The 25270-nt window shown below is 35.2% G+C and overlaps 5 protein-coding genes across 7 annotated transcripts; 2 read left to right on the top strand and 3 right to left on the bottom strand.

Moving 5' to 3' along the window:
• The first annotated feature begins 97 nt into the window (after positions 1 to 97).
• On the top strand, positions 98 to 8003 carry LOC106334616 (MAP3K epsilon protein kinase 1). The gene is made up of 23 exons (XM_013772931.1): positions 98 to 431; positions 518 to 652; positions 785 to 805; positions 1000 to 1073; positions 1154 to 1244; positions 1304 to 1387; positions 1486 to 1587; positions 1684 to 1815; positions 1931 to 2002; positions 2123 to 2226; positions 2352 to 2451; positions 2536 to 2904; positions 3411 to 3743; positions 3829 to 3873; positions 4146 to 4325; positions 4424 to 4507; positions 4679 to 4776; positions 4871 to 4954; positions 5248 to 6154; positions 6221 to 6355; positions 6904 to 7310; positions 7397 to 7511; positions 7588 to 8003. The coding sequence occupies exons 1-23, from the start codon at positions 372 to 374 to the stop codon at positions 7762 to 7764; spliced, it is 3909 nt and encodes a 1302-aa protein (XP_013628385.1). The 5' UTR covers positions 98 to 371; the 3' UTR covers positions 7765 to 8003.
• A 48-nt stretch (positions 8004 to 8051) lies between these two features.
• LOC106333480 (polygalacturonase QRT2-like) lies at positions 8052 to 10670 on the bottom strand. The gene is made up of 9 exons (XM_013771920.1): positions 10353 to 10670; positions 10125 to 10259; positions 9879 to 10043; positions 9761 to 9781; positions 9467 to 9674; positions 9105 to 9186; positions 8631 to 8739; positions 8421 to 8537; positions 8052 to 8344 (listed from the first exon to the last, which is right to left on the bottom strand). The coding sequence occupies exons 1-9, from the start codon at positions 10605 to 10607 to the stop codon at positions 8120 to 8122; spliced, it is 1317 nt and encodes a 438-aa protein (XP_013627374.1). The 5' UTR covers positions 10608 to 10670; the 3' UTR covers positions 8052 to 8119.
• Positions 10671 to 14870: 4200 nt separating this feature from the next.
• On the bottom strand, positions 14871 to 18439 carry LOC106332640 (phosphatidylinositol 4-phosphate 5-kinase 6-like). The gene is made up of 8 exons (XM_013771120.1): positions 17153 to 18439; positions 16907 to 17074; positions 16583 to 16748; positions 16400 to 16516; positions 16112 to 16305; positions 15902 to 16032; positions 15437 to 15506; positions 14871 to 15337 (listed from the first exon to the last, which is right to left on the bottom strand). Exons 1-8 carry the CDS (start codon positions 18178 to 18180, stop codon positions 15049 to 15051), a joined length of 2163 nt encoding a protein of 720 aa, XP_013626574.1. The 5' UTR covers positions 18181 to 18439; the 3' UTR covers positions 14871 to 15048.
• Positions 18440 to 19175: 736 nt separating this feature from the next.
• LOC106333542 (probable ADP-ribosylation factor GTPase-activating protein AGD11) lies at positions 19176 to 21582 on the bottom strand. 3 transcript variants are annotated; one of them, XM_013771976.1, is made up of 10 exons: positions 21484 to 21582; positions 21276 to 21401; positions 21109 to 21195; positions 20858 to 20942; positions 20700 to 20775; positions 20459 to 20622; positions 20174 to 20378; positions 19983 to 20099; positions 19808 to 19903; positions 19176 to 19494 (listed from the first exon to the last, which is right to left on the bottom strand). In XM_013771976.1, the coding sequence occupies exons 2-10, from the start codon at positions 21358 to 21360 to the stop codon at positions 19213 to 19215; spliced, it is 1197 nt and encodes a 398-aa protein (XP_013627430.1). In that variant the 5' UTR covers positions 21361 to 21401; positions 21484 to 21582; the 3' UTR covers positions 19176 to 19212. The 3 variants fall into 3 exon arrangements, with proteins under 3 accessions (XP_013627430.1, XP_013627431.1, XP_013627429.1); XM_013771977.1 differs by lacking the exon at positions 21484 to 21582 and having other exon boundaries at positions 20858 to 20974; positions 21276 to 21357; XM_013771975.1 differs by lacking the exon at positions 21484 to 21582 and having other exon boundaries at positions 20858 to 21195; positions 21276 to 21381.
• A 2717-nt stretch (positions 21583 to 24299) lies between these two features.
• LOC106332452 (reactive oxygen species modulator 1-like) lies at positions 24300 to 25270 on the top strand. The gene is made up of 3 exons (XM_013770910.1): positions 24300 to 24483; positions 24566 to 24603; positions 24948 to 25270. Exons 1-3 carry the CDS (start codon positions 24414 to 24416, stop codon positions 25053 to 25055), a joined length of 216 nt encoding a protein of 71 aa, XP_013626364.1. The 5' UTR covers positions 24300 to 24413; the 3' UTR covers positions 25056 to 25270.

The following is a 25270-nucleotide window of genomic DNA, read 5'->3' as shown; positions in this document are numbered from 1 at the left end:
TGTAAATAAAGGGGTGAAATCGTAGCGAGATAAAAAGATTAGGGGCCTAATAACAAACGAAGAAAGTAGCGGGTGAGGGAATCGACGACATAACTGTCTCTCTGTTAATCCAGTTCGGTCACAATGTCCGAACCAAAAATCTTAGTTGTCTTTTCTTTAATTTATGATTTTAATTTTTGTTTTAAATTTGGTAAAACAATTTTAATAATTAAACTTCAAGAATCCTATAATCAATCTCTCGAATTTCTGTAATTAAAACCCTAATTGGCTAATTGTAATTGTTCTTGTTGTGATTTGTTTCCCTCGTAAAATGGATCGGATTCGTTAGCAATTGTTCGTTTTGACGAAGGAGGAAGGAAGGAGAAGAAGAGATGGCGCGACAAATGACGTCATCTCAGTTCCACAAATCAAAGACTCTCGACAACAAATATGTAAACGCTTCCTTCTTTTCTTCTTCTGATTCTGAGGCAAAGGAGGAAACTTTTGTTTTTTTTTTTTTGACATTTTTGATTGGCAGATGCTTGGGGATGAGATTGGTAAAGGAGCTTATGGTCGAGTTTACATAGGATTAGACCTGGAGAATGGTGACTTTGTCGCCATTAAACAAGTCTCCTTGGAGAATATTGTTCAAGAGGATCTTAACACCATCATGGTTTGGTTTCTTTATTTAGTTCTGTCCTTTGTGGACTAATGTGTTCGGTCTCTCATCTCCTTTCCTGTTTTTTTTTTTTTTTTTTTTTACATTTTGATGGTTCTTGGCTGTTGGGATGATTGTGTTCTCCAGCAAGAAATCGATTTGTTAAAGGTAGTTTCCATTACATACTCTTTATCCTATGGAAATGCAATGCATGTAGAGCTTGACCCATTATTCTAGACAAAATTGTTATACAAATTTGAGATAATTAATCACCTTCTCAGCTGCTTTGGCATCTTCTCATTAATGGTTACTGCTCTGTAGTGTCTCTCTATGTCCTTCTAACATAAGGTTTTGTAATGCAGAACCTAAACCATAAAAACATTGTCAAGTATCTTGGCTCCTTGAAGACAAAGACACACCTTCACATTATCCTTGAGTAAGTACTACTACTAATTTTGTGTTTTTTTTTTTGGTTTTCCACGCAAAGTTCAAGTCCAATCAAATATGTGTTTGCAGGTATGTGGAGAATGGCTCTCTTGCAAACATTATCAAACCAAATAAATTTGGACCTTTCCCAGAATCTTTGGTCACTGTTTACATTGCCCAGGTCCGTACCTATATATGTTTTTCTCTAGTTAAGTTTGTGTACTAACTAGTGAATTACAGGTCTTGGAAGGTTTAGTATATCTGCATGAGCAAGGTGTCATACACCGTGATATCAAGGGTGCAAATATTTTGACAACAAAAGAGGTGTTTTTTTTTCTCTACCCTTGTGGATTGTATTATGGGATGCACAAGATTCTTCTAGGCTGTTCTTTCTTTGACACTTGAAAAATCTCATACTTCAGGGACTTGTCAAGCTTGCTGACTTTGGAGTTGCTACTAAACTAAACGAGGCTGATGTTAACACTCATTCAGTGGTTGGAACTCCTTACTGGATGGCGCCTGAGGTATACCTTTGATAATACACATCTATCTTGCATGAAGTTATATATAATTGTAACTGATTATTTGTGTACTGATGGAGACCCAAATTTTGGTTGAAGGTTATTGAAATGTCAGGGGTTTGTGCTGCTTCTGACATATGGAGTGTTGGATGCACTGTTATTGAACTTTTGACATGTGTACCTCCTTACTATGATCTGCAACCCATGCCTGCTCTCTTCCGTATTGTTCAGGTCTTTTCAACATCTTACAAGTTACAAGTTTGTTTTATCTAGTTAATGGTGAAGAAAATGATAATGCTGTTAGCCTTTGATTTCAAACTAAGGTCTTTTCTGGTTTCGGTTTTAGGATGATAGCCCTCCTATTCCTGATAGTCTCTCTCCAGATATTACAGACTTCCTAAGACAATGCTTCAAGAAGGTATAGTTTGCTGCAATATTGTTTAATCATTCTACTTACCACTGTACCAGAAGAACCTTTGGCACGTAGATTTATTTAACATCCAGTATTCACATCTGATTTGTATTTTGCATATTACAGGATTCTAGGCAGAGGCCTGATGCGAAGACACTGCTCTCTCACCCTTGGATACGGAACTCTAGACGAGCATTGCAGTCATCACTTCGGCATAGTGGAACCATCAGGTGAGAACTTGTGTGTGTTTACTTTTAACTTTTGGAAGAATATTTCAAAATTTATTAACTATCTCATCACAGGGCTTAGCACATGTGTTTGTAATGATGATCCTTGTGTACTTCATTCTCTGCAGATATATGAAGGGAGCCGATTCAAGTTCAGAGAAGGATGGTGAAGGTAGTCAAGATGTAGCTGAGAGCATTTCAGCAGAGAAAGTGGGGATTTCAAAAACTGTAAAATTGCTAACCTCTATTGTACCATCAATGATGAGCAATATAGCATTATAGCTACTTATCCAGGACGTTTTGTTTGTCCAGAACTCGAGAAGCAAACTACCTGCGGTAGGCGTGGCGAGTTTTAGGTCTGAGAAAGATCAGTCTTCAGCCAGTGATATTGGTGAAGAAAGAGCAGATTCAGAAGACGATATCATGTCAGATCAAGTTCCTACGTTGTCTATTCATGATAATAAGTCTTCTCTTCAGTCCAGTACTTGCAGTGTTTCTTCAGATGCAAAGGGGACATCTCAAGATGGAAAATCTGAACATGATGGAAATCTTGAAACGGAAGCTTCTGAAGGTAGAAGAAATGCTTCAGCAACAAAGCAAGTTGGAAAAGAATGTTCCATCCCGGTGCAGCAGAAATCACATAGTTTTGGCCCAAAAGGTGAAGATCGTGGGCTTCGAAAGGTTAGTTGTGTTGTTGCATCATTCTTGTCTTGGCACTTTGTTAGATACTATCAGTGTTCTAAAAATCGTTCTAGGCGGAAAATTGGGCCTACAATCGATTTTTCTTGCAAGTTTTTTTTTTTTAAATTGGTGTAAGCTTTCAAAAAAATCGGTCTAGGTGCCGCCTAATCAATAATTCTCTATAAAAAACGTCTAGCGATTTCTTGAACGTTGGATACTATGGCCACTCTAGAGTATGATTTGATTGTGTGTTGATAAGTTGCTTGAACATTGGATACTGTGGTGGTCACTCTAGCGATTTTTTTGAACGTTGGCATGTTCCACTCTTCCATGCTTAGATGCTTCAACTGTGAGATATATCTGTTGTTGGGCCTTGGTCTTGTTCTTTACAAGATCTTATCTCAATACCTTCCCTTCTTAGTTAGTTATGTTGTTGATTGCTGCTTTATACCGAGTAGAAGACTTGCACACTGATTACATCTGTTATGTTTGTTATAACTATCAAGGCTGTGAAGACTCCATCTAGTTATGGTGGGAATGAATTGACTAGATTCAGTGATCCTCCCGGGGACGCTTGTTTGCATGATTTATTCCATCCACTGAATAAAGTTCCTGAGGGAAAACTAAATGAGGCCTCAGCATCAACGCCTGCCTCAAACGCCAACCAGGGTGACTCTCCTGTTGCAGATGGTGGGAAAAATGATCTGGCAACAAAGCTGAGGGCTAGAATTGCTCAGAAGCAAATGGAAGGTGAAACTGGGCACTCAAATGATGGTGGTGATCTTTTCCGGTTAATGATTGGTGTTTTGAAAGATGATGTTATTGACATTGATGGCTTGGTATGCTCTCTGTCTCTCAAGTATGCAGGTTTTGATATCTCAAGTAGTTTATTGTTTTAACATGTTTTCATATCCTGTTTTTTAGGTATTTGATGAAAAAGCCTCTCCTGATAATCTGCTTCCTCTACAGGTATTCTTCAACTTTATATCCTGCTGATGCTTAGGCCTGCAGGTTCGGGTAGTTCGATTTTCAGCTAGTTCGGTTCGACATAAATCTTACCGAATTAACCCGAAATAAAGTTCAGTTCAGTTCAGTATTCGGTTAGTTTGGTTTTTGAAAATCCTACCGAAGTTTTTGATTTCTGTTAGATTTTGGTTTGATTTTGTTAAAAATTCCAGATATTATGCTGATGCTACTTGAGTGACTCTCAACTTAGTATTAATTTTCTTAAGTTATTATAGGCAGTTGAGTTTAGCAGATTGGTGAGCTTCTTACGGCCAAGTGAAACAGAAGATGCAATAGTAACTTCTTGTCAGAAACTAGTTGCCATGTTCCGTCACAGACCTGAGCAGAAAGTAGTGTTTGTGACACAGCATGGTTTCCTTCCTGTAATGGATCTTCTCGATAGTCCTAAATCCCGTGTATGTTTGTTTGTCTCCTTCATCATCAGTAGTTATCAGTTCAATGTGAATGCTACGGTCTAGCTTATGCTTTGTGAATATTTTTATTGTGTTTTCAGGTAACATGTGCCGTGCTGCAACTCATAAACGAAATTATAAAAGACAACATTGACTTCCAGGAGAATGCTTGTCTTGTTGGTCTCGTAAGTCTTACTTGGTGAATCATTATCCGTAGTTTGGTATACTGTGGTGAATGTGACAAGTTTGTTCCTATAAAGGCTTGTGTCTTAAATGTCAAACATGTCAACAGCTCACACTATCACTTTTGAGTTTTCATGACAATCTTAAATAGTCAACTTTGTTTTCTTTGGCAGATACCTCTGGTAATGAGTTTTGCTGGTCCTGAGAGGGATCGGTCTAGAGAAATACGTAAGGAAGCAGCCTACTTCTTGCAGCAGCTTTGTCAGTCAAGGTTACAAGTCCATCAAATATATATATTACTTTTGCTTCTAATATTATTATTTTTTCTTGTAAGACATAGAGTTGATTTGTTAGCTTCTTTACAGCTCCTTGACATTGCAAATGTTCATAGCTTGCCGTGGAATACCAGTTTTGGTGGGGTTCCTTGAAGCAGACTATGCCAAATACAGGTAGGTACAGTGAACTGTCTTCTTACAGTGTCTGGACTACTTTAAATCTATTTAGTGCTGAAGTTAATGTGAGACAGCATCTGTTTTTGTCCTTGAACCTGTCTTTATGCGATGTGTTTCTTCTTTGAACACAGCTGATGCATTTTTTAATAGCTGACGATTTTCTTGATTCAGAAAAGTTCTAGTCAATATTTTTTCAAAAAAAAATAAAAGAACAGTTCTAGTCCTTTTAGCTCTTTGTGTGCTACTAGTCTCTATTGATTTGATTTTTTTTTTTTTTTTTTTGTGTCCAGGGAGATGGTTCACTTAGCTATTGATGGGATGTGGCAGGTCTTTAAACTCAAAAGATCCACTCCAAGAAATGATTTCTGTCGTATAGCTGCAAAGAATGGCATTCTTCTCAGGCTGATCAACACTCTCTATAGCTTAAACGAGGCAACTCTACTAGCTTCTGAAGGACGCTCTGGTCAGCTTGATCAGCATGAGACTTTACTCAGTGTGATTGATAATCCTGACGTCTTGAAAACTAGGCATGTAGGTGGTGAAGAGCCTTCAAATTCTCAAAGATCAGATGTCTATCAACCAGATGGTGATAGGCCTAGACTAAGCGGTGCTGCACTAGATGCAACAGAAGATGTTAAACAACATCATAGGATCTCTATCTCTTCCAACAGAACATCAACAGACAAGCTTCAGAAACTTGCTGAGAGTGTCTCCAATGGGTTTCCTGCTACTCAGCCAGAACAAGTCCGACCTTTGCTTAGCTTGTTGGACAAAGAACCTCCTTCAAGACATGTCTCTGGTCAGCTAGACTACGTCAAGCACATCGCTGGCTTAGAGAAACATGAAAGTATACTTCCTCTTTTGCGTGCATCCATTGATACTATGCCTAGATATTTCAGTAAAACGATGTCGAAGAAGGCTATGGCTATTGAAGGAGCCGCTTCTGCATCTGGTGTACTGTCTGGTTCTGATGTTCTAAACGCTAGACTTGGAAGTGACACATCATCTGGTTTACTTTCACATATGGTCACTACGCTGAGTGCGGAGGTTGCAAGCCAATACTTGGAGAAAGTGGCTGATTTGCTTCTTGAATTTGCTCGTGCTGATACGACTGTAAAGTCATACATGTGCAGCCAAAGCTTACTGAGTCGTCTCTTCCAGATGTTCAACCGTGTAGAGCCTCCTATTCTGCTAAAGGTAGTTAAAAAATATTATGAATGTTTCTTCAGGTCGCCTCCTTATAATGCCTTTTTGTTTGTGCAGATACTGAAGTGCACCAATCATTTATCCACTGATCCAAATTGCTTGGAGAGTCTTCAGCGTGCAGATGCAATTAAGCATTTGATCCCTAACCTTGAGGTTAAGGAGGGGAATCTTGTTGACCAGATCCATCATGAGGTTACCCTTCTTGACTTGAATAGAGAGAGATAGCTTTCCTCTATTCGTTACAACTTGTTGAAAGATTGAAGTTTAGATTCTTGTTCAAGTCTTTATTAGTCCTAGGGATTCGGTTTATTCGGGTTGGGTATTTTCGGTTTCAGGGTAGTTCGGGTCGGCCACAATCCTACCGAAGTTAACCGAAAACAAAATCGGTTCGATTTTCAGTTAATTTTAGTTTCCAATTTTATTTCCGATGAATTTTGGGTTTTGGTTAGATTTCAGTATAATTTTCTAAAAAACTCCGACGGTTAATCTGGTTATTTTTGGTTAGTTCGGTTAATTTGGTTCGGTAATTCCTGTTGATTCGGATAATGTCATTTTTTTGTTATAAACCGAAAACCGAAGTATTTTCAAAAGCTTTCCGAACTAAACCGAACTCAAAACCGGAACTGAACCAAAAACCAAAAATTTCGGTTCAAATACGCAGGCCTACTTTATATCATCTGTTGCTGTTTTTAGCTAGTTTAAATCCAAACTGACGTTTTTTAAATTGTAATTTTGTGTAGGTACTTAGTGCACTATTCAACCTGTGCAAGATAAACAAGAGGAGACAAGAACAAGCGGCTGAAAATGGAATCATACCTCACCTGATGCTTTTCGTCATGTCGGATTCTCCTCTGAAACAATATGCATTGCCACTACTATGTGACATGGCTCATGCATCTCGGAACTCAAGAGAGCAGTTAAGGGCTCACGGTGGTCTGGATGTTTACTTGAGTTTGCTAGACGATGAGTATTGGTCAGTGATTGCCTTAGATTCCATTGCTGTTTGCTTGGCGCAAGACAATGACAACCGCAAGGTGGAGCAGGCTTTGCTGAAAGATGATGCAATATATACATTGGTTAACTTCTTCCAGAGCTGTCCGGAGAGACATTTTGTGCACATATTGGAACCATTCTTGAAGATAATCACGTATATCTCTCTCTCCTCTCACTTAACAAATTATCTAACTATGAGTGTAGTCCTATGATACTTAATCCTCTTCTTGTTGATTTCAGGAAATCATCTCGGATCAATACAACATTAGCTGTAAATGGATTGACTCCGTTGCTTATTGCAAGGCTAGATCACCAAGATGCTATTGCTAGACTTAACCTACTGAAACTCATAAAGGTAATGGATCATTAGACCATCCAAGTTCTTGCTTGTCCTGTTCTGAGTGTTTGGTTTTGGTGTATCATTGAAACAGGCTGTTTATGAACACCATCCAAGGCCAAAACAGCTGATCGTAGAGAATGATCTCCCTCAGAGACTGCAGAATCTGATAGAAGAGAGACGTGAAGGGCAACATTTAGGAGGACAAGTTCTGGTGAAGCAAATGGCTACATCTCTCCTTAAAGCACTTCACATCAACACCGTCTTGTGAGAGTCCAAAACCAACCTTATGCCTTGGAACTAACTGTACATTCATTCCAATTTTTTGCAGGAAGATTATACTCAAAAGTGTGTACATTTTTCTTCTTTTCCATTTACAAATGTTTTCTAATTGTTGAGTTGTGTGGCTCTCTTGAGTTTTTTTTAGTTCCCCAAGAGATGCCAATACTTGATTGTTTAATTTTGCTGACGTACTGATACATAAGTTCTTTATTCATACTTGATTTTTTAGCATTATGATCTTACTAGCTGATACTTCAAACATTGTCTATATATACACAACTCACTACCAAATAAAGTAAATATAGAAAAGTTTGAAATGTGTTGTTCACGGAGATCAAAAGTGATCAAGTGCAAAGGGAGGAATGATGTCCGCTAGTCTTCAACTTCACATTGGAGCAAGAAGCTTTAGAGACATCTTGTTTGGTAATATCATCGACCAACTTAACGTTTTGCATTGAAATGCCTTGACATGGAATGCTCTTGCTGCACTCAAATTTTATAGCTTCGGGTCTTGAACTCGTCCCATGTATGTTTTTGTACAATACATTGCTTACTTGTACCGCAGATTTCTGCAACATATCCCATATCAGCTTTTCTTATTAGTACTCAAACTATGGTGAAAATATTTGGTTATTCGGTGCAAACCTGTTCGGGACATGCTTTAGTTTGATCACAATAGTCCTGGTTGATGATTATTGGGTTTGTAACGTTTTTCATTAAGATGTCTTGGAATATTATGTTCTTTGCCATTCCATGTCCTCCCTGTTCATGAATATTAGTTATATTGTTTTTGGATCATCAAATTAAATTTGACTAATAGAAAATATTGATAAATTAATAGTGTTGGAGATTTACCTGCCAAGTCTTAATTCTCACACCATTAGTGGTTCCTATGAGAGTTGCTTTGCTGACTACCACATTAGAAACATATGCTTCTGAGTTATGAGCTCCCAAACTCCCAATGCTAAAAGAAATAAATAGTAATATTGAGATATTATGTAGTTAACAAAGTAAAAGCGAGAATGAAATTTAAATTATAGTATACTATATTGTTTAGATTTTTGTTTAAGAATCTGACAAATGGAGATGGTTTTAGAATGGCTAAGACCATTTTTAAAACATTGCATCTAAGTTTACTCGTATATTTTAATAACTTGCAGCATCTCTTTTTTATATACAAATTGATTTCAAGTTGATAAAATTTAGTTGATCTTTTTCCAACAAAGAAAAACAGTTAGTTGACAAATAGAATGTTGCTCATAGTATATTGGCTTAAAATAAGATTAAAACAAAAACATTAGGTGAAAACAGAGAGAGAGATGGTTTGACCTGATTCCATGACCCGGCCCGCATGTAATGCCCGTCGCTCTCACATTCTCCGACCCACTCACTATCGATATACAGTCATCACCTTCATCACCAAAAACAAACCAACACATTACTATTTATTATCCACAAGAAATAAACAAATAATATAGCTCATTGTTTCCCCTTTACTATCTGAATTTATAAAAATAAAATTCCTTTCAAAAATAAATATTCAAAAAGAGAAAGTCGAATGTAAAGTTTGATATGAAATTTATTTACAAAAAAAGAAAAGTTTGATATGAAAATTTCTAGCTCACTCCTATTTTGTGGAATATTATTTATTTATTTGCTTAGTATAATGTCTAAAAAGGATTGTTAATTACCGGTACGGATGATAGAGTCCTGAATGAGGATATTGCGAGTTCCGGTAACGTGAATGCCATCGGTGTTAGGACTATCACCCGGAGACGTGACCATAAGATTCAAAGCCTTCACGTTTTCGCAATTTTGAACCCTCATATGCATTTGCTGTGCGTTTTCCAACCTAATGTTTCTTACCATCAAGTTGTTGCATTCCACAAACGTTACCGCCTGCCCCATTTATTCCATTTACATCAACCATTAATCGAAACTGAAATGAATACTGAAAACAAAGGTAATGCGTTTGAGGTTCTCACCGTGGGAGCTTCCTGGCATGGCTGTTTAACAAAAATAAATGGTAATTAATATTTCATTAGTCAGTTTCTATGTAACTTATGTCTTTTAAGACATTGAACCAAACTAAGAAGAGCTTACAAGTTCAGGGTTGATCTTGCAAGATTTTGGCCACCAGATTTTTCCATTACCATCGATGCGTCCACCGCCTTCAACACGAAGGTTATCAACCGTTTGGAAAACAATCCAGAACCTACGTTCCCTGTAGTCTGATGGGTTTTTCCATGCCTCAATCTTACCGTAAATCTAAGTCAAAAATGTTATGAATAAGATGATCAAAACATTATACAATAATAAACTGCCTACGTGCATTGGTTTATATCATACCTTAAAAACAATCAAGGATGATTTACATGGACCGGAGAATTTAACCGATTTAAGAGTGTAAGCTCTATTTTCCGGAACAACGATGTAAACTGTTCCCTCTGACGAACAAGCTGCTTCCCAAGCTTTCATGAATGCCTACGACTCAAAACATAATATTTCATTTACACTGTGTGTACAAGATTTTGATTATATATTGCTACAGAAATAATTAATAGGGATACCTCATACCTGAGAATCGTCGTTTCCGTTGGCTTTAGCACCGAAAGAGTTAACGTTAAAAGCTCGATCAGAAGATCTAGGAGCATGTGCATGGCGATCTTTCATGTGCCTGTTGTGTGTAATGTGACCATGTAAGTGACTGGTTTCGTAATAAGCATTGGGAGAAATGGAATGATAATATTTAGGATCAAACGGGTAGCTGCTAGAACAAGAACGAAGAGACGTTAAGAGTATTGTTAAGAAGATTATGGTCTTTTGATACATTTTTGGTAGATTATCTCTCAGAGTTAGATTAAGATTGGGTTTGACGTAGAGAGAATGATGAGGAATGAAATGAGTGAGCTGTCATAGAGAATGCAAAAATGCATATATTTATAGAGATGGAGAGGTACTGACTGAAAGAGATTTAGAAGAAAATATTCGTTATAATTCCTTTTTTGTCAACAAATATTCGTTATAATTCCACACGTTTATTACTCAAATCGTTTCCAAACAATTTGTACGATGAAAAAAAAAACAATTTGTACGATGGCGTTTATTTAATATTAACATAAAAACTTTCATAAAAGTAACGCAAAGAAAATAATTTAAAGGTTTTATATGAGTAAATAAAAAAAATCTCAGAATGGAAGAGTTAATCTCGGTCTAAGAGCATCATAATCTATGGTACGAAGTTTTCAAAAGGTGATTAGATACTAATTAATGTTAAAGTGAAGGATGAGGTTCTCAAAATTCTAGATACAATAAAAATTCTATAAATTAATACTCTATAAATTAATAAGGGAAAATTTGGATAAATGCATTTCAGTAAGAATATAATTTGAAAAATACACCATTGTTTAAACTTTTTGAAAAATACACTTATTTATATATAAATTTACCAAATTGTCCAATCTTAATATTTTTCATTTCCTATTAAACCATTTAAAAATAATAATTTTAAAAAATCGTTAGAGAATATTTTGTTTAATATACTACACAATATCTTTCTCATATCTTCTTAATATATCTTAAATGTATTTTTTATTATTTTGAAGAAAAAAAAGAACGCAAGACGCATCTCGTCTTCTTGAACCGTGGGTTATTTGTCATCAGTACTACTCAAAGTCTCACTTGTGTGTGGCATATCCAGAGAGCTTGCTCAAGATGTGAATGTTTTGGAGAACAATCAATAGCTCAAAAAAAGCACGGAAACAAGCTTGTTCAAGATGTCATCGTACATGACACAATCATGCCCATACGTTGCGACTTTGGAATTTGATGTTTTTATGTTCTAAATTTTTTTCTGTTCTAAACACTTTTTCTGCAAAATTTGGTTTTGGTTACTCTAGGTTTTGATAACTGTTTTAGTTTTTATTTTGCAATTAGGTTGATTATTTCGAACTGGTCCCGTATGTTTGCATTGAGAAGCCACTTGAACTGCACAATGTTTTGGGTAGACAATCTTGTTTCTTCGGAAGTCTCGTTTAATTTTTGGAAGAAAGAACAACACAGTTGTTTTGTTTCAAATGATAATGCCATTGTGTTTGTTTGTGAAACTAAGAATGTGAAACCAATGATAATTAGTGTTCTTCTTTTTTCATATTCAAAGTAAAACAAAATAAACACATATGTGAATATCATATTAGAAGAACTTACTTGGTATCGGTTTCAAGAAAGAATGAAAATTTTGTATAGAACGAGACGTGACTTGTGTTTATATAAAGTTAACAAAATAAATTAAAATCTATATAAACTGTGTTTTCTTACTTTTCTTATTAATTTCAAATTTATATATAAATTATTGAAATGTCAAATTGAGGTAAAAAAGTAAATTCATATTAAAGAAAGTGTAGTTTTCAAAAAAAAAATAAAGATAATGTATTTTTCAAATTTCAAATCTTAAATAAGGTATTTTGCAAATTATCCCAATTAATAAACACCATAAATTAATAAACTTTGGTTATCTCAAATTAGACCGGTTCAAAATATGACACAAATCTATAAGATAATAAGATACTAATAATTCAGAAAACCCCATGCAAATATATAGTTCCACTAAAAATATAAATTAATAATTTATATATATACAATTTATATAAGTAAAAGTAATACACTTTTTATATTCACAATATAGTTCATTACTATTTTTTCTTGAGATTTCATAACACTTTGATTGTTCTAATAAAATTATATCTAAAACACATTCAAATTATATGATACAAATCTCATATACATAAAATAATATAATAAAGAAATATGAAAGTTAAATTGTTTTCAAATTTAATGAATATATAAACAATGAAACCAAATATTTTCTACTTAAAATATAGAAATCTGAAAAAGGAAACTGATTATAAATTAATAAAATTTTAAAATCTCAGCATTATTAATTTTTAGATTTTGTACTGTGCATATCCAATAAATTCTCAAATAAAAAAACTATTGAATGAATATCTAATATTTAAAAACTCCATTTATTATTTAAACATTAAATTAGCATCTAATCACTTTTGAGAACTCTGTTCTCATGCCACATAAGGGAGCTGCTCTAAACAAAGAAAGTAAGACTAAAGACACAAATCAATGGTAGTCTTTGGTTTGATCCAAAAGAAAAGAAAAAGAAAGACTATTGACTTTGGCTTCTCTCAAAGTTTCAACAGTTGATTAGATGCTAATCAATGGGGATGTTGAATCAAAATTGGATAAGATGCTATTCAAAAAACTATCTACAATAAGGATGCTGAATAAAATATTAATAACTATGAGTTTGTTGAAAAATAAAATTTGATGATGTAAATTATTTGGTGTCAAAAAAATTTAACATGTTGAATAACAAAAAGTGGAGACGTGTCATTTTATATATTTTGATATTTTCATATCTTCTAATTATTTAAAATCAAAAATTTTATTATAAATTAAATAATTTATTTTCATTTCTTATACATAAATTTATTATTATAGATTCTTTATAAATAAAGATTAGTTTTATTTAATTTAAAAATAGAAAAAATATTTATTAATCAGTAAAATATGATATTGATTTTTATTAAACAAAACTATTATAATGTATAAAAGTTGAATATGTGTTGAATGTTGAGGTGGAAGAAAGAGAAGATGATGTAGAGAGTTGAAAGATGAAAAGTAGAGTGTTTAATCGTGAAACCATTGTGAATTGTGTAAGATTTTCTTCCCAATTTTATATTAATAATTTACTCTAATTTTATGATAACAATTAATTTAAATATTTTGAATATGTTCAAACTTATAGAGTTTGGACATGTGTGGGTATAATCTTGCCAAAAGATAACTTATTAGTTTCTTTACCGAAAAATGGTTCTTGTTTATTCATCTCTTTCTCATTTTTATATTGAAAATTGGGTTGAGGGAAAACAACTCAACTCATGTAGACACTAAATTAATTTTTTTTTGTTAATGAACGAAGTTCCACGTCGATAGTCAAAAAGATAATTAACTAACATATAAAAGATTACGACCAAACAACTTATCATCAATTAGTTATAAGTTACAAGTTCATGATAAACCAAACACTAACATTTTATAATTAAATAATGCTGATTTATATATTATTGTATTGTGTTTTAGTGAATTACATGGATTTTGTATATATACACAAAACTTAAATTTTTCATGATTAAGTTTTAGGGTCCCTAAATTTTAATGATCCATGTATATAAGAAATTTAGTTTTACCTAAAATTTTATATTACTTTTTAATTTTACCTTTAAAATATAACTAAAAATATCTTAAGTTTGGGATGAAAAATACAAAATTAATTTTTCTAAATCATTTATCATATTTAAAAATTATTTATAGAATATTTATAGAAATTCATAAATTCAACCGCACTCCTATATACTAAAATTTAAACAATAACCAGTAAAGCGTAAATCCAAATGTTATGATATTTTTACTTGAATATAATATTAAAAATTGGTATCCAAGTTATGGTATATCAAACATTTTTCCATAGTAATTGGTCCGCAAAGTACAATTGATTCCTAAGTTATCTCCAATATTTATCTCTTCAGCCTTGCAGTGCTGTGGTCAAAGTACTTGTCTGTTTCGGTAAGAAACCAAATTCTCGTATTTTTCTGGTGTTGTCTGGGTGGAGAAGTACGGTCCTAGAGCTAGCTTGAAACATGTTGTGTTTGGTACGTAGTATGAATCAAGATACGGTGAAAGCTGAAAAGAAAGTAGGCAGAGCTAACAGAAAAGAGAGAAGATGGATAATTGGTAAATTATGTCAAAGGGTTAAGTAAGAGAATGTTTGAATTTTGCATTGGAAATGGGATTTTGCGTGCGTCATTATTTTTCACTCTATTCCAGAAACAATGACACTAAATTGGTGCCAGTATACACAAACACACATACATCTATCTATCTACACTTGAAAGATTGAAACTATTTCCGCTGACCATTTTTTTCACGTATAAAGGTACACAATACTAGTCAACATCTGTACACATCCTTTCTTTCACGTATAAACACAATACAAAGAGTATCAAAAAGAAATAAAAGGCAGAGTATTGAACTTAATTTAGTTACAAAAATAATCATTTTCCCCTATTACAATGGATTTTGGTTAAATAATAAGATTTACAGATATTTCTATAAAGAAAAATAAACAAGAATTTCTAACAAAAAGAAAAACCTCAACTTTGTTGGGCGTTGGGCATGCGCAAGTTAATTAGATGGCTTGGTCTCAAGTGTCCTCTGCGAAGATCTTGAAGATGAAATCCTTGAAACGTCGAGAATATTGCTTTGGATCAACAGCTGAGATCGAAGTTGGGTCATACTGCATTGATTTGTATGCATGTTCAAGTTTCTTGCTTATATCATAGTCTTGTAGAATGTCTATAACACCAAAGTAGAGAATCACATCGTAAAATTCGCCAGTTGGTTCCCCAACAAGCTGATTCTCACAGTCACTTCTTCTCATTGTCCTTTCAACTCTTGCAGGCATGTTTATACCCAGTTTTATTGATGCTAACCTGAAAAAGAATCATCCAAGAAACCACACTTGTGTTATAAAACACCATTTGCAGTTTCACTTAAACTGTGGGTATAACCATTAAGTTTGTGGTTTTTACTTGCTGGCATCAAGAAGAAATCGGTCCATGTCTGCTCGGGAGAGACGAGGGTTTCCACTATCAGGGTTTCCTGCTCAAACAAGAGAAAATTGCCTTAAACAAATAAGCTTTAGGGCATTTTTATCCACTTTTATATTCTTTCTCTAAAACAAAATTTTATTATAGAATTTGGTTTTGCTCTAATGTATGTTGTATAACAGAGTTACTATACTATTCAGAGAAACTATAAAAGAATGTTATTATTTTTTTTTTATCAACAAATGAATGTTATTTATTCCTCTAAATATAGAGATAAATTAACATTTATTATATTTTCGTTATTTTTACCCTTTAAAAATAACATATTCTCTATAGAGATATTGATTTGAGCAAAACCAACCTCAAAAACAGTTTATCTATTCTAGGAAAAATATAGAGATGGATTAGAGATAGTCGAAAATTTTGAAAGTTGAGATAGAATTTTACCGGTAGGGGTTCTAGCACCGGAAGTAGGAGTGGCAGAGTCCTTGGATGCTTCCCGAAAGTGAAGACCAACCAAGAGACTATAGTCCATGATCCTCTCTTGTTCAAGGAACTCACAGTCTTTGTCCACTTGCCTATCAACAAAAATGCTAGAAATTAGGTGACTAATGAAAGAAGAAGCAAGAGTGTTATTACATGTAATGAATCAATCACCTGCAGAATTCTTGAAACCAGTTCTTCTGCAAACGGAATATGAAATTTAGATCAAGATCTTTAAGCGTTGTGTTTGGATCTATTTCAGACTCTGGTTTAGTGGTAAGACGGCCATGAGATGATCCTTTGAGGTCGAACCGCCTATGTATGGAGTGACCAGTACAGAACAGATTCCCCATTATCACAAACCTAACCTGCATGCGCAAGTATTCTTCCATCACTACATCCAAAGTTGAAAATGCTAATAACAAGAACACATATAGATGAATTACAAAAACGGTAGTTGACCTTCTTCTGTGCAGTGCCAGTCAATTTCACGCAGTGAAGACCAAAGAACTTGGTAACTAGAGTGTTTTCACATGCCCTTACATGATTGTAGTAAGCTGGAAGCATCCTTATAAGAACCTGTTTTAAGTAAACACAAATGAATGTTTCTTGATAAACAGGTTTTAACTTTACTCTGACACTTACCTTTGTTTCTGCCTTCTTCATTGTCTTGATCATGTAGCCGTCATCGTTAGTCAAGTAGAAAAAACTTCCACTTTTCCCTGGAGATGATAGCTCCCTAAGAGCATCATTGCCACATATCGATAACATATAATCTGCCGCATCCACATTGAACAGTTTGCGCAGAGTCCTATACACAATTTTCATAAGTTTTCTTAAGTACCAACACAAGAGAAAGAAAATCAAAAGAAGACAGACAGAGGTGCTCTTCAGAGAATCGGCTCGTCTGACCAAAACTTGGTCTAGTTAAATGGATAGTTGACGGAAAAAAACAGAGCATATTCTAACCTGAAAACCACAGGACAATAGTCCTTCCATTTGAACTCAACAGACTGGTGTGGAGGAGTGTACTTAGATCCCTCAGATGGAAACTTAGTCCAAAGTTTTTCCTTTGGATCAAACGCCGAAGCCTTCAAATCAAGAGAAGTAGCCGGAGCTGGTCTTCCAACAGAATGTCTTACAAAAAAAAAACACAACAATGAATCAGACATCAAAGAAAACACACACAAGCAGTTTCAATCACAAGCCCCTTACCTAATCCCAAGCTGCAAGTTAAGCATGAGGTCATAGTTCTTATGTCCTTTAGAGATAGTTTGTCCTTGTTTCTTAGCAGGCTGTATTCTCAAAGGCCTTAACGGTGATGATCTATTACTCTCCGTATCATCAACCTGAAGATAACCAGAACCATTGTTCCTCAACTCCATCTCACCATTACTAACCCTCCCGTCAACAGATCTCCTCCTCGGCCTCTCGCTGCTGACACTACTCTTAGTCCGGTTCCCACTACTACTCTGCTCGGACGAACCGTACCAAACCGGCATCTTCTGAGACGGCAAAACCGGGATTCTCTGACAAGTACAAACCACACACTCGCTCAAATCAACGCAGAACACTTGCTGCGGTTGCCACTCGAAGTTCCCTGTAGACGTGGTCGGGTAATAAGTCCCGTTCTGTTCTTCAGGATCTTTACTCCAAACCCCGACGTAGAAACTCCCGTCCGACCAGCGGAACGTACCGTTTCCTTTCGGAGCAGAGTCTTCCCAAGACCCGTCGTAACGGTTCCCGTTGCTCCATATCATCGTCCCGTTACCGTTCATCATCCCGTTCTTCCACTGGCCGATATAATGATTCTCGTTCTTCCACTGGTACCTTCCGTGCCCGTCTTGCAAGCCTCTCCTCCACTCGCCGTCGTAGCAGTCTCCGTTGACATAGCTTTTCGTGCCTTGGCCGTGTCGTAGGTTCATCACCCACGATCCTCTGTACAAATCTCCTGACGAGTCGATGTAAGTGCCTTTGCCGTCCATGTAGCCGTTCTTGAAATCGCCCTCGTAGGTCGCGCCGCTAGGCCAGCTGAAACGGCCTTTCCCCATGGTTTTGCCGCGGTGCCATTCTCCGACGTACATACAACCGTCAGTCCAGAGGTATTTGCCGTGTCCGTGAGGGAGGCTGTCTCTCCATTGGCCCGTGTAGAAGTCTCCGCTTGGTAACGCTTTCTCCGCGTGGTAGGTTTCTCCCGTTGGTCGGCTGTAATCGTCGGCGTCATCTGCGTGTGCTACCGACATTTTTGGCTAACTCTTTTTGTCTGTTTTGTTTTGGTTTTGTGTGTTTACTTTTTCAGATATGTCTTCGTCTTGGAATCAATGTTGTTCTCATTCGTTCCTCCATGGGAGGATCTTGGAAGGAAAAAAAGAAGAAGGTAGTAAAGCTAAGAAGATAGAGAGAGAGGAGAAATGAGATGTTTTGATTGGTGTGAGAAAATGAAGAGTTTGGTAATGGCCATTGTTTGTTTATTGGAGGTCCGCGTTTCATTCCTGAAGCTATTACCGAACCAGACATCTGGAGGGACTCGACGTGCTTACCTTGTCAATGCTGACGTCATTTATTATTCATTTTGTTTTTCTTTTATCTAAAAAAGAGATAATGGTTATAAGTTTTTTTTAAGAGGTTTGACCTCATGAATCCTTTCTCTCTTTTCAAATAATAAAACTAAAAAATAATAAAAATTATATATACTAAAAGTGCTATCGTTTATTTATAAGTACATAAATTATGTTTAGGTTGTTAGAAAATACATTATTTAAATTATATATACTAGCTACTAGTTAAATATTATGCTATCATTTATTTATAAGTCCACAAATTATGTTTAGGTTGTTAGAAAATACATTATTTACTATTTTCTTCATTATTTGGTTTTGTTTAATAACACGTTTGAAACAAAAAAATAACACGTTTGAAACAAAAAATAACACGTTTGAAAAAAAAAGTATTAGTGAATCGTCAGTGATGTAATTAAACATATAAGATGAGATTAATTCTTTTATGGTTTTGATTTAAAATCAATTGAGTCAGGTAATCCTGGTAGCTTGAAGCCTGAAGCCTGAAGCCTTGAAACATCAAAAACACATTATAGCTATTGCTTGTTTTCATAGTATTTGGTAAAAACTAGGATTGGTTCTGAAAGAATTGTCAATCATCAATCAAATTATGCGTTTTTGTACATAGGGTTTTAGGTATCTCAAGAAAAAAGTAGCATCTCTTCACTATCAATATAAACAACAATAAGAAAACGAGGGAGAAAACGAAAGTGTTTATCATTGAGTTAGTGGAAGACATTCAATCTGGATCTCAAGAACACCTCTCTCCACTTTTTGAAGCCTTAGTGAAATGTCTTGTTTCACTTTCACTTCTTCATGTGAGACTATTCCATCACTCACCGATGTATCCTCTTTGCACGCCAGCCAACTCCCCAGCCGCCTCGTTTCTCTTATGGTTGATGTCTCGTACTCTATTGCTGCACTCACCAATGGTTCTATGTCTATCTCTGCCTCTCCCATGAAATCATCCGTCGTGAACTTGTCCTTGTCGTACACTAGCTGCAAAAAAATGACATGTTTAAGAGTTTGGTATAGCTCGGTATAAGGGCTGACCCTGGACTTTAAAAGCCATAAACATTTTAAGATCAATTTTATTTTCTTAAAAAATATAACAAAACCTATGTATATTAATCTTTAAAAAAATTAATGAGTTCAGTACACACAGTCAAAAACATTATTCTTAACCTAGTAGCATATCTTTTTCCACATCTTCCTTCTTTGTTCGATCATTCTCTCATTTCTTGTAGGAATACTCAACTATGTAACTGTTATTATTCTTGAACCTATAAGTCAAAAACATATGTGCACTTACCACTTTGAGAGGAGGCACCTGCTCAGGTATCGAAAGCATCAACGTCTCATTCCACACAGGATTCAAGTTGTTCTTGATCACCCTTGTTTTTACCGACTTCACCAACATCAAGAAACAGACCCTGTTTAGTTTCCATAAATAGTTTAGTTCTAAATATCATTTCCAGAGAGCTTACTTGTTGGCCAAGAGAAAGGATGACATAAGGATCACTGGTCATCACATCTCGAACCGCAAGGTTTGTTCCTTTAACCACATTAACCTTAATCAATCCAACAAACTCAACCATACCTGCCTATAAAACACATCCACAATAACTAACATTAGCAACATTCATTACATAAACATGTATGTATACTGGTTGTTTACCAGAGAATTGCTCTTCTTTGTGCCTTTTTGATCAGATTCTCTTCTTCCCCAGCTATTCCTGAGAGCATGACCAATACGGTTTTTCGCAGAACGGTGGCTAGAAGAACATAAAGACGCTGGTGGATTATTTACTCTGCTAGGCTGCTGGTGAGAGCACAAATCACTATCTTTTGGATCCATAAACTGGTGCAGCTCATATTTCTTCCTGCAGATTCAAGATGATAAACAATGAGATGACTCTATACCTACATGACACTATAACAAAGTGTGAGTAAAATATGTCACCTGATGAAATCATTGCGTTCCTCATTATTGGAATCAGGTTTGGGTTTCTTTAACTGGTCGATGTTGCAAGCTTCGAATCTTTGGTTCACAGCAGTGTTTCCACCGCACCCTACGAGCATATCAACTTGATCATCTGTCCACTCATCTAGCTTAACTGATAAAACCTGTGATTAACGGCCAATAAAAATCGATGAAAAGGCTTTAAAGATACAAAAAAAGGCAGAGAGAAGCAAAGTAAGACCTTTGATATGTGAACACCAAGGCTTCTGTGTACACCAGAACACTTAATGCAGATGAATACACCGAGGTTTAAAGATCTACACAACATCACTAAAAATGAATCAATCCATCAATAGAAGAACTGTACAAGTGCACACACACATAAACCAATCAACTTACACCCATTTCGGTTTGGGAGATCCACAGTCAGCACAATATTTATTACCAGGTTGCTTCATCAACTTCTCCAACCGATCTCGAGGATCTGAAAATGTCAAACAGGACTTCCAACAAACACTAGCAGGGCCCAAGTAGACAATATCATATACTAATTGATAGGAGTAGAGGTGGAAATAGAGTAGAAAAATCCCAGCAACTAGCATAATATGTAGAGAAAGCTGCATTGCAGGAAGTCGTGTTTTAGGTATTACCAGAAGAAGAAGATGTCTGCAAATCCATTTGAAGAGTCCATCTTGGTGTGTCAGAACATAAAAGGTCATATAAGCAAGCACGCGACCCTAAAACACAAAGTCAACATTTAAAAAACCGGTATTCATAGAAAAGCCTTGTAAAATGGATATTGAAATTAATAGGTTACCAGGAACTTCGACAGGATAGACATTTTCTTGACCGACAGACATTTTCGAACTAGAGCCGAGACAATGAGAACACGAGAGAGACATTCAAACAGGTTTTTTGTCTGAAAGATTTTTCACGACATCCCCTGAAGAGCCATTGCATTTGTCAAACAACAAAACAAAATTGCACCAAAGAAAAGTTTTCTTAAAAGGATTCATCGAGAATACCGTAAACAAGGCTCGAATATGAAAATGCAAATCCATCAAAGCCTCCTTCGAAAAATTCTAATTTTCTTGAAAAAAAGAAAACTAAAAACTCCAAGAATCAGTTTTTTTTTTTTGCAGAACAGGGAGAACAAATTGTCTTTGTATGACTACTGGAGAGGGAAAAAAAAGTTACGAAAGAATTTGGATGAGAATTTTGGATGAAAATTGTCTGAGAAATTGCATCATCATGCAGACAAAGCTGTTTTTGTTTATTTGTGGGTCAGAGATGAAAGGAGGGGAGACACAAAATTGTAATTGACACGTCATAAAACAATTATTAAGACATTAATTACTTCTTGATTCTTAAATAGTTTTGGTAAACAAAACAAAACAAACTTACAAATCTCTATTTACAATGCACAATTTCATTGATAAAATTATTAGGTATAATATCCTACATCAGATGTTCGAGTTCAAACGGATCTTAAATAATATGTAAAAAGTTGGCTGATTTATTTATCACTGATTAATTTTAGTTTTTTTAGATTGAAACTAATATGGTATCAAAACATAATCCATAATTAATTCAATCCAAAGTTGGTCTCATCAATCTTTGGCAAAAACTTTTTGAGATTAATAGCTAACAAGCCATCGTCTCGAAATAGTGAATTATAGATAATGTTCCACGTCAAAAGTTAGAATATATTTTTAAAAAGACGAGGCAATCTATTTTCATCATTTGGTTTTAAATTGTAAATTCATCTAACTTAATAAAAACCACATTACAAACACAATTTAAAGGCTGTGATTATTGCATCTGCTTATAGAGAATTACTACCAGAGTCACCGCATTTTATATAATTTGTGTTGGATCCGTACCAAACTTACCGTAAAAGCATTATTTGCTAGTTTTCTGGTCAAGTATACGACAGAAAAAAGAAGTTGGTGTTTTCCATGTTGTGGAACAAATATTAAAATTTCCGACGTTCTCAAGTTCTATAATGAGACATGTCCTTTTGATTTGCTCGTAGCAGTAGTTGCCTCACCTTTCTGATTATTATTAATATACCGTGACTTGGTGCCCAATCAAACTCGCTACAACTTGTTCTTTTTTAGTTTTTTCGAAGCTGCATAGCTTTTTGACCTCATCATTCATGCCACAGCTTAGGTGTTTGACAATATTAAACACATAAAAACAATAGATGATATCAGTAGTTGCTTCAATTTCTGATTAAAAATCTTTCTAATCTGAGATTCAATATAGAGTTGAATGAGTGACTTGTATTAATGAAAGCAATTCTCTTCAAAGACACTTGAGAGTCCAAACTGATTGCATAACCCATAGCAAACTATCATATTCTGTCCCATCCACACATTCGAAAGATTGGGTGGGTGATCATGCCTAGTGCCATTCCATATAATTAAGAGGCTTAAGACATGTAAAATATCAAATATGTAGCTCTTATAAAATAATGAAATATTAACAAAATGAAAAGTTTTATTTGGAAAAATTAAAATGAAGTGTTTAAAGTGAATTGAATTTAAGACATGAGTGTCATTTACCTGCTTACAACCATCTAAAGCTAAACTACACATGATGTTTTAAAATGTGGTTTGTTTAATTTTGCATGACATGGGGCCTAAGGCAGATGGTTTATATGCTTTAGAGGAGGGACTAGAGCCGGCTTTGAACAATATGTGACCCCAAGCAAAGGCAGAATATTTAGCCCACGAAACATGGTTTTATCAAAAGATGCATCAAAATTGCAAAATTGCATATAATAATCCACCATGACAAACTCTCACATTCTTTCATTGTAATAATCCACTTGAACCTGGGTTCTCTATATTAACATCTCCTCATTTCCTTAGTTGTGGCTGGCCGCAATGATGATAAGTTTTCATTGCCATATGTAAACTAATATTTTCTCCCTATTTTGTTTTTAATACTGATAGATTAGAACCGGAGCAAATGCATGTTGGATACATGATAAATACAAGATTAAGCCTGCCGTAAAACAAGATATTTCTAAAAAAACAAAACCTTTTCTTGAAGTTATGTTTCATACATTTTGCAACTAAATGTAAGTAGTGTCTAAATAACACTACTACTCTATATGTTTCACAATGTAGATTGTTTAGCAATAATTTAAAATTTTGTTAGTTCAAAAATATCATTTAACATATAAACTAGATATAATTCAATCAATAACGAAAGACTTCATAATTTAATTATTCACACAATATCTAATAAATATAATTATATTATGACACAAAATTTTCTAAAAAACAAATTATATTATGACACAATATGAATATATTTTTTAATAAATTGCTAGACTGGGAAAATATTTTTTTTATCAATGAGAAAACAATTAACGCGCCGGGTTGTGTCAGACTTAGACCCACTCGAGCCGGGCGGGTTACTAGTGATCTGGGTAAACCGGTCAGATTCACTCAAGTAGCCCCGGTTTAAATTTGGCTATTGTAAGAGCAGGATTAAACGGGTATGCAAGGTGGGTTTTAAGGGGAAAAGGTGGTGTGGGCCTCACTAAAAGTGTTGAGACCGTGTCTTCTGTCCCGAAATAAGGGATTTTTTTACTGTTTCGCGGGCCCCACTGAAACGTGGCGGCCCGCGATTGGCAACCAAACACATGTGGCTTCAGTTTTAATGGGCCGTTTAGTTTATAACCCAAGACACGTAATCTGCACGGGCCTAAGACTTGAACACGTGTCAAGATCTCAACAATGAGAGATTGAAAGTGAAAAAAGGTTTTAAGAATTAAGACCGAATGTTGAAAAAAAAAAAAAAAAAAAAAAATTAAGAAACCCAAGTTGGGTATTTGGGTTGAGGGTGCTCTAAGAAGTCGGTGTTACAGGCAAAAATCGATTGTCCAAAAAAAAAAAAAACATAAAAGCGGCGAAGACAACCACCGCAACGTTATTGAAAGATGGCGAAAGATTGTTTAACCAAAGTCGTTGCCGGAGCTGCAATCGGCGGCGCAGTTGGCGGCGCTGTAGGTACAATTTTCTGGAAAAAAAAACCCTAAATCCCAATTGCGATGATACAAATTACAATCTTGTGGTGAATTAAATCTCTCAGGTGCTGTCTATGGAACTTACGAGGCGATTAGATTCAAGGTAACGACATCTTCTCAAAAGCTTGTAAAAGTCGGTTCCTTTTTAGTGAAATGAAATCTTTTCTGACATTATAGTGTTCAGTCTTATGCGCGTGTCTTCACGTTGAGACATTAACTAGTTGTTACCATGTTAGAGAACTTTTAAGATACTGTTTCTGTCAAACGATTCAGTTTATAATTGAATGCTCTTGTTGTTGTGTTTGTTAGTTAGTTAGCTAGCTAGCTAGAGAGGATGATAGATCTGAAGTCTTTGTGCTTTTAGGTTAGACTAGTAATCAGCTCTTGAAAACAATTGTGAAAACAATCTCAATCTCAACTGCTTGATGATTCATTTGTTACTTGCAGGTCCCTGGGCTAATGAAGATAAGGTACATAGGGCAGACAACCATGGGCAGCGCAGCGATTTTCGGGCTTTTCCTAGGTGCAGGCAGTTTGATACACTGTGGAAAATAAGCAGCATTAAGTGTGTGCCCTGGTGAAAGATCTGTTTCTTTTCTGAAAGACATTGAGCTTTTTTATTCAATAAGTTTTTTTTTTTTTTTTGGGGTGAATCATCATCATGTCTTGGGTTTTGATGTTTTGTTTCTTTTGCATGATATAATCTTGTTAATGATAAGATCATGTTACATCCAAGGTTCTTAGTTTCAAAATAAAGCTTAGAAAGTGGA

Source organism: Brassica oleracea, chromosome C3, assembly GCF_000695525.1.
Source record: "Brassica oleracea var. oleracea cultivar TO1000 chromosome C3, BOL, whole genome shotgun sequence".
NCBI classification, from domain to species: Eukaryota; Viridiplantae; Streptophyta; class Magnoliopsida; order Brassicales; family Brassicaceae; genus Brassica; species Brassica oleracea.
This window is presented reverse-complemented; position numbering and strand designations above follow the sequence as displayed.

Bases quoted from the DNA above. Each gene is read 5' to 3' on its own strand.
- LOC106332452 (XM_013770910.1), top strand. From the start codon at position 24,414: ATGGCGAAAGATTGTTTAACCAAAGTCGTTGCCGGAGCTGCAATCGGC. The intron at 24,484-24,565 runs GTACAATTTTCT...TAAATCTCTCAG, and splicing joins CGCAGTTGGCGGCGCTGTAG to GTGCTGTCTATGGAACTTAC. The intron at 24,604-24,947 runs GTAACGACATCT...TGTTACTTGCAG, and splicing joins ACGAGGCGATTAGATTCAAG to GTCCCTGGGCTAATGAAGAT.
- LOC106334616 (XM_013772931.1), top strand. From the start codon at position 372: ATGGCGCGACAAATGACGTCATCTCAGTTCCACAAATCAAAGACTCTC. The intron at 4,508-4,678 runs GTAAGTCTTACT...TTTCTTTGGCAG, and splicing joins ATGCTTGTCTTGTTGGTCTC to ATACCTCTGGTAATGAGTTT. The intron at 4,955-5,247 runs GTAGGTACAGTG...TTTTGTGTCCAG, and splicing joins GCAGACTATGCCAAATACAG to GGAGATGGTTCACTTAGCTA.
- LOC106332640 (XM_013771120.1), bottom strand. From the start codon at position 18,180: ATGTCGGTAGCACACGCAGATGACGCCGACGATTACAGCCGACCAACG. The intron at 16,749-16,906 runs GTTAGAATATGC...AATTGTGTATAG, and splicing joins TATTGTCCTGTGGTTTTCAG to GACTCTGCGCAAACTGTTCA. The intron at 15,338-15,436 runs GTAAAAACCACA...ATTCTTTTTCAG, and splicing joins TTTCTTCTTGATGCCAGCAA to GTTAGCATCAATAAAACTGG.
- LOC106333542 (XM_013771975.1), bottom strand. From the start codon at position 21,299: ATGTCTATCCTGTCGAAGTTCCTG. The intron at 20,379-20,458 runs GTGACATATTTT...TTGAATCTGCAG, and splicing joins GAACGCAATGATTTCATCAG to GAAGAAATATGAGCTGCACC. The intron at 19,904-19,982 runs GTAAGCTCTCTG...ATGTTGGTGAAG, and splicing joins TCCTTTCTCTTGGCCAACAA to TCGGTAAAAACAAGGGTGAT.
- LOC106333480 (XM_013771920.1), bottom strand. From the start codon at position 10,607: ATGTATCAAAAGACCATAATCTTCTTAACAATACTCTTAACGTCTCTT. The intron at 9,782-9,878 runs GTAAGCTCTTCT...TTTGTTAAACAG, and splicing joins GCAAGATCAACCCTGAACTT to CCATGCCAGGAAGCTCCCAC. The intron at 8,345-8,420 runs GTTTGCACCGAA...GATATGTTGCAG, and splicing joins CTAAAGCATGTCCCGAACAG to AAATCTGCGGTACAAGTAAG.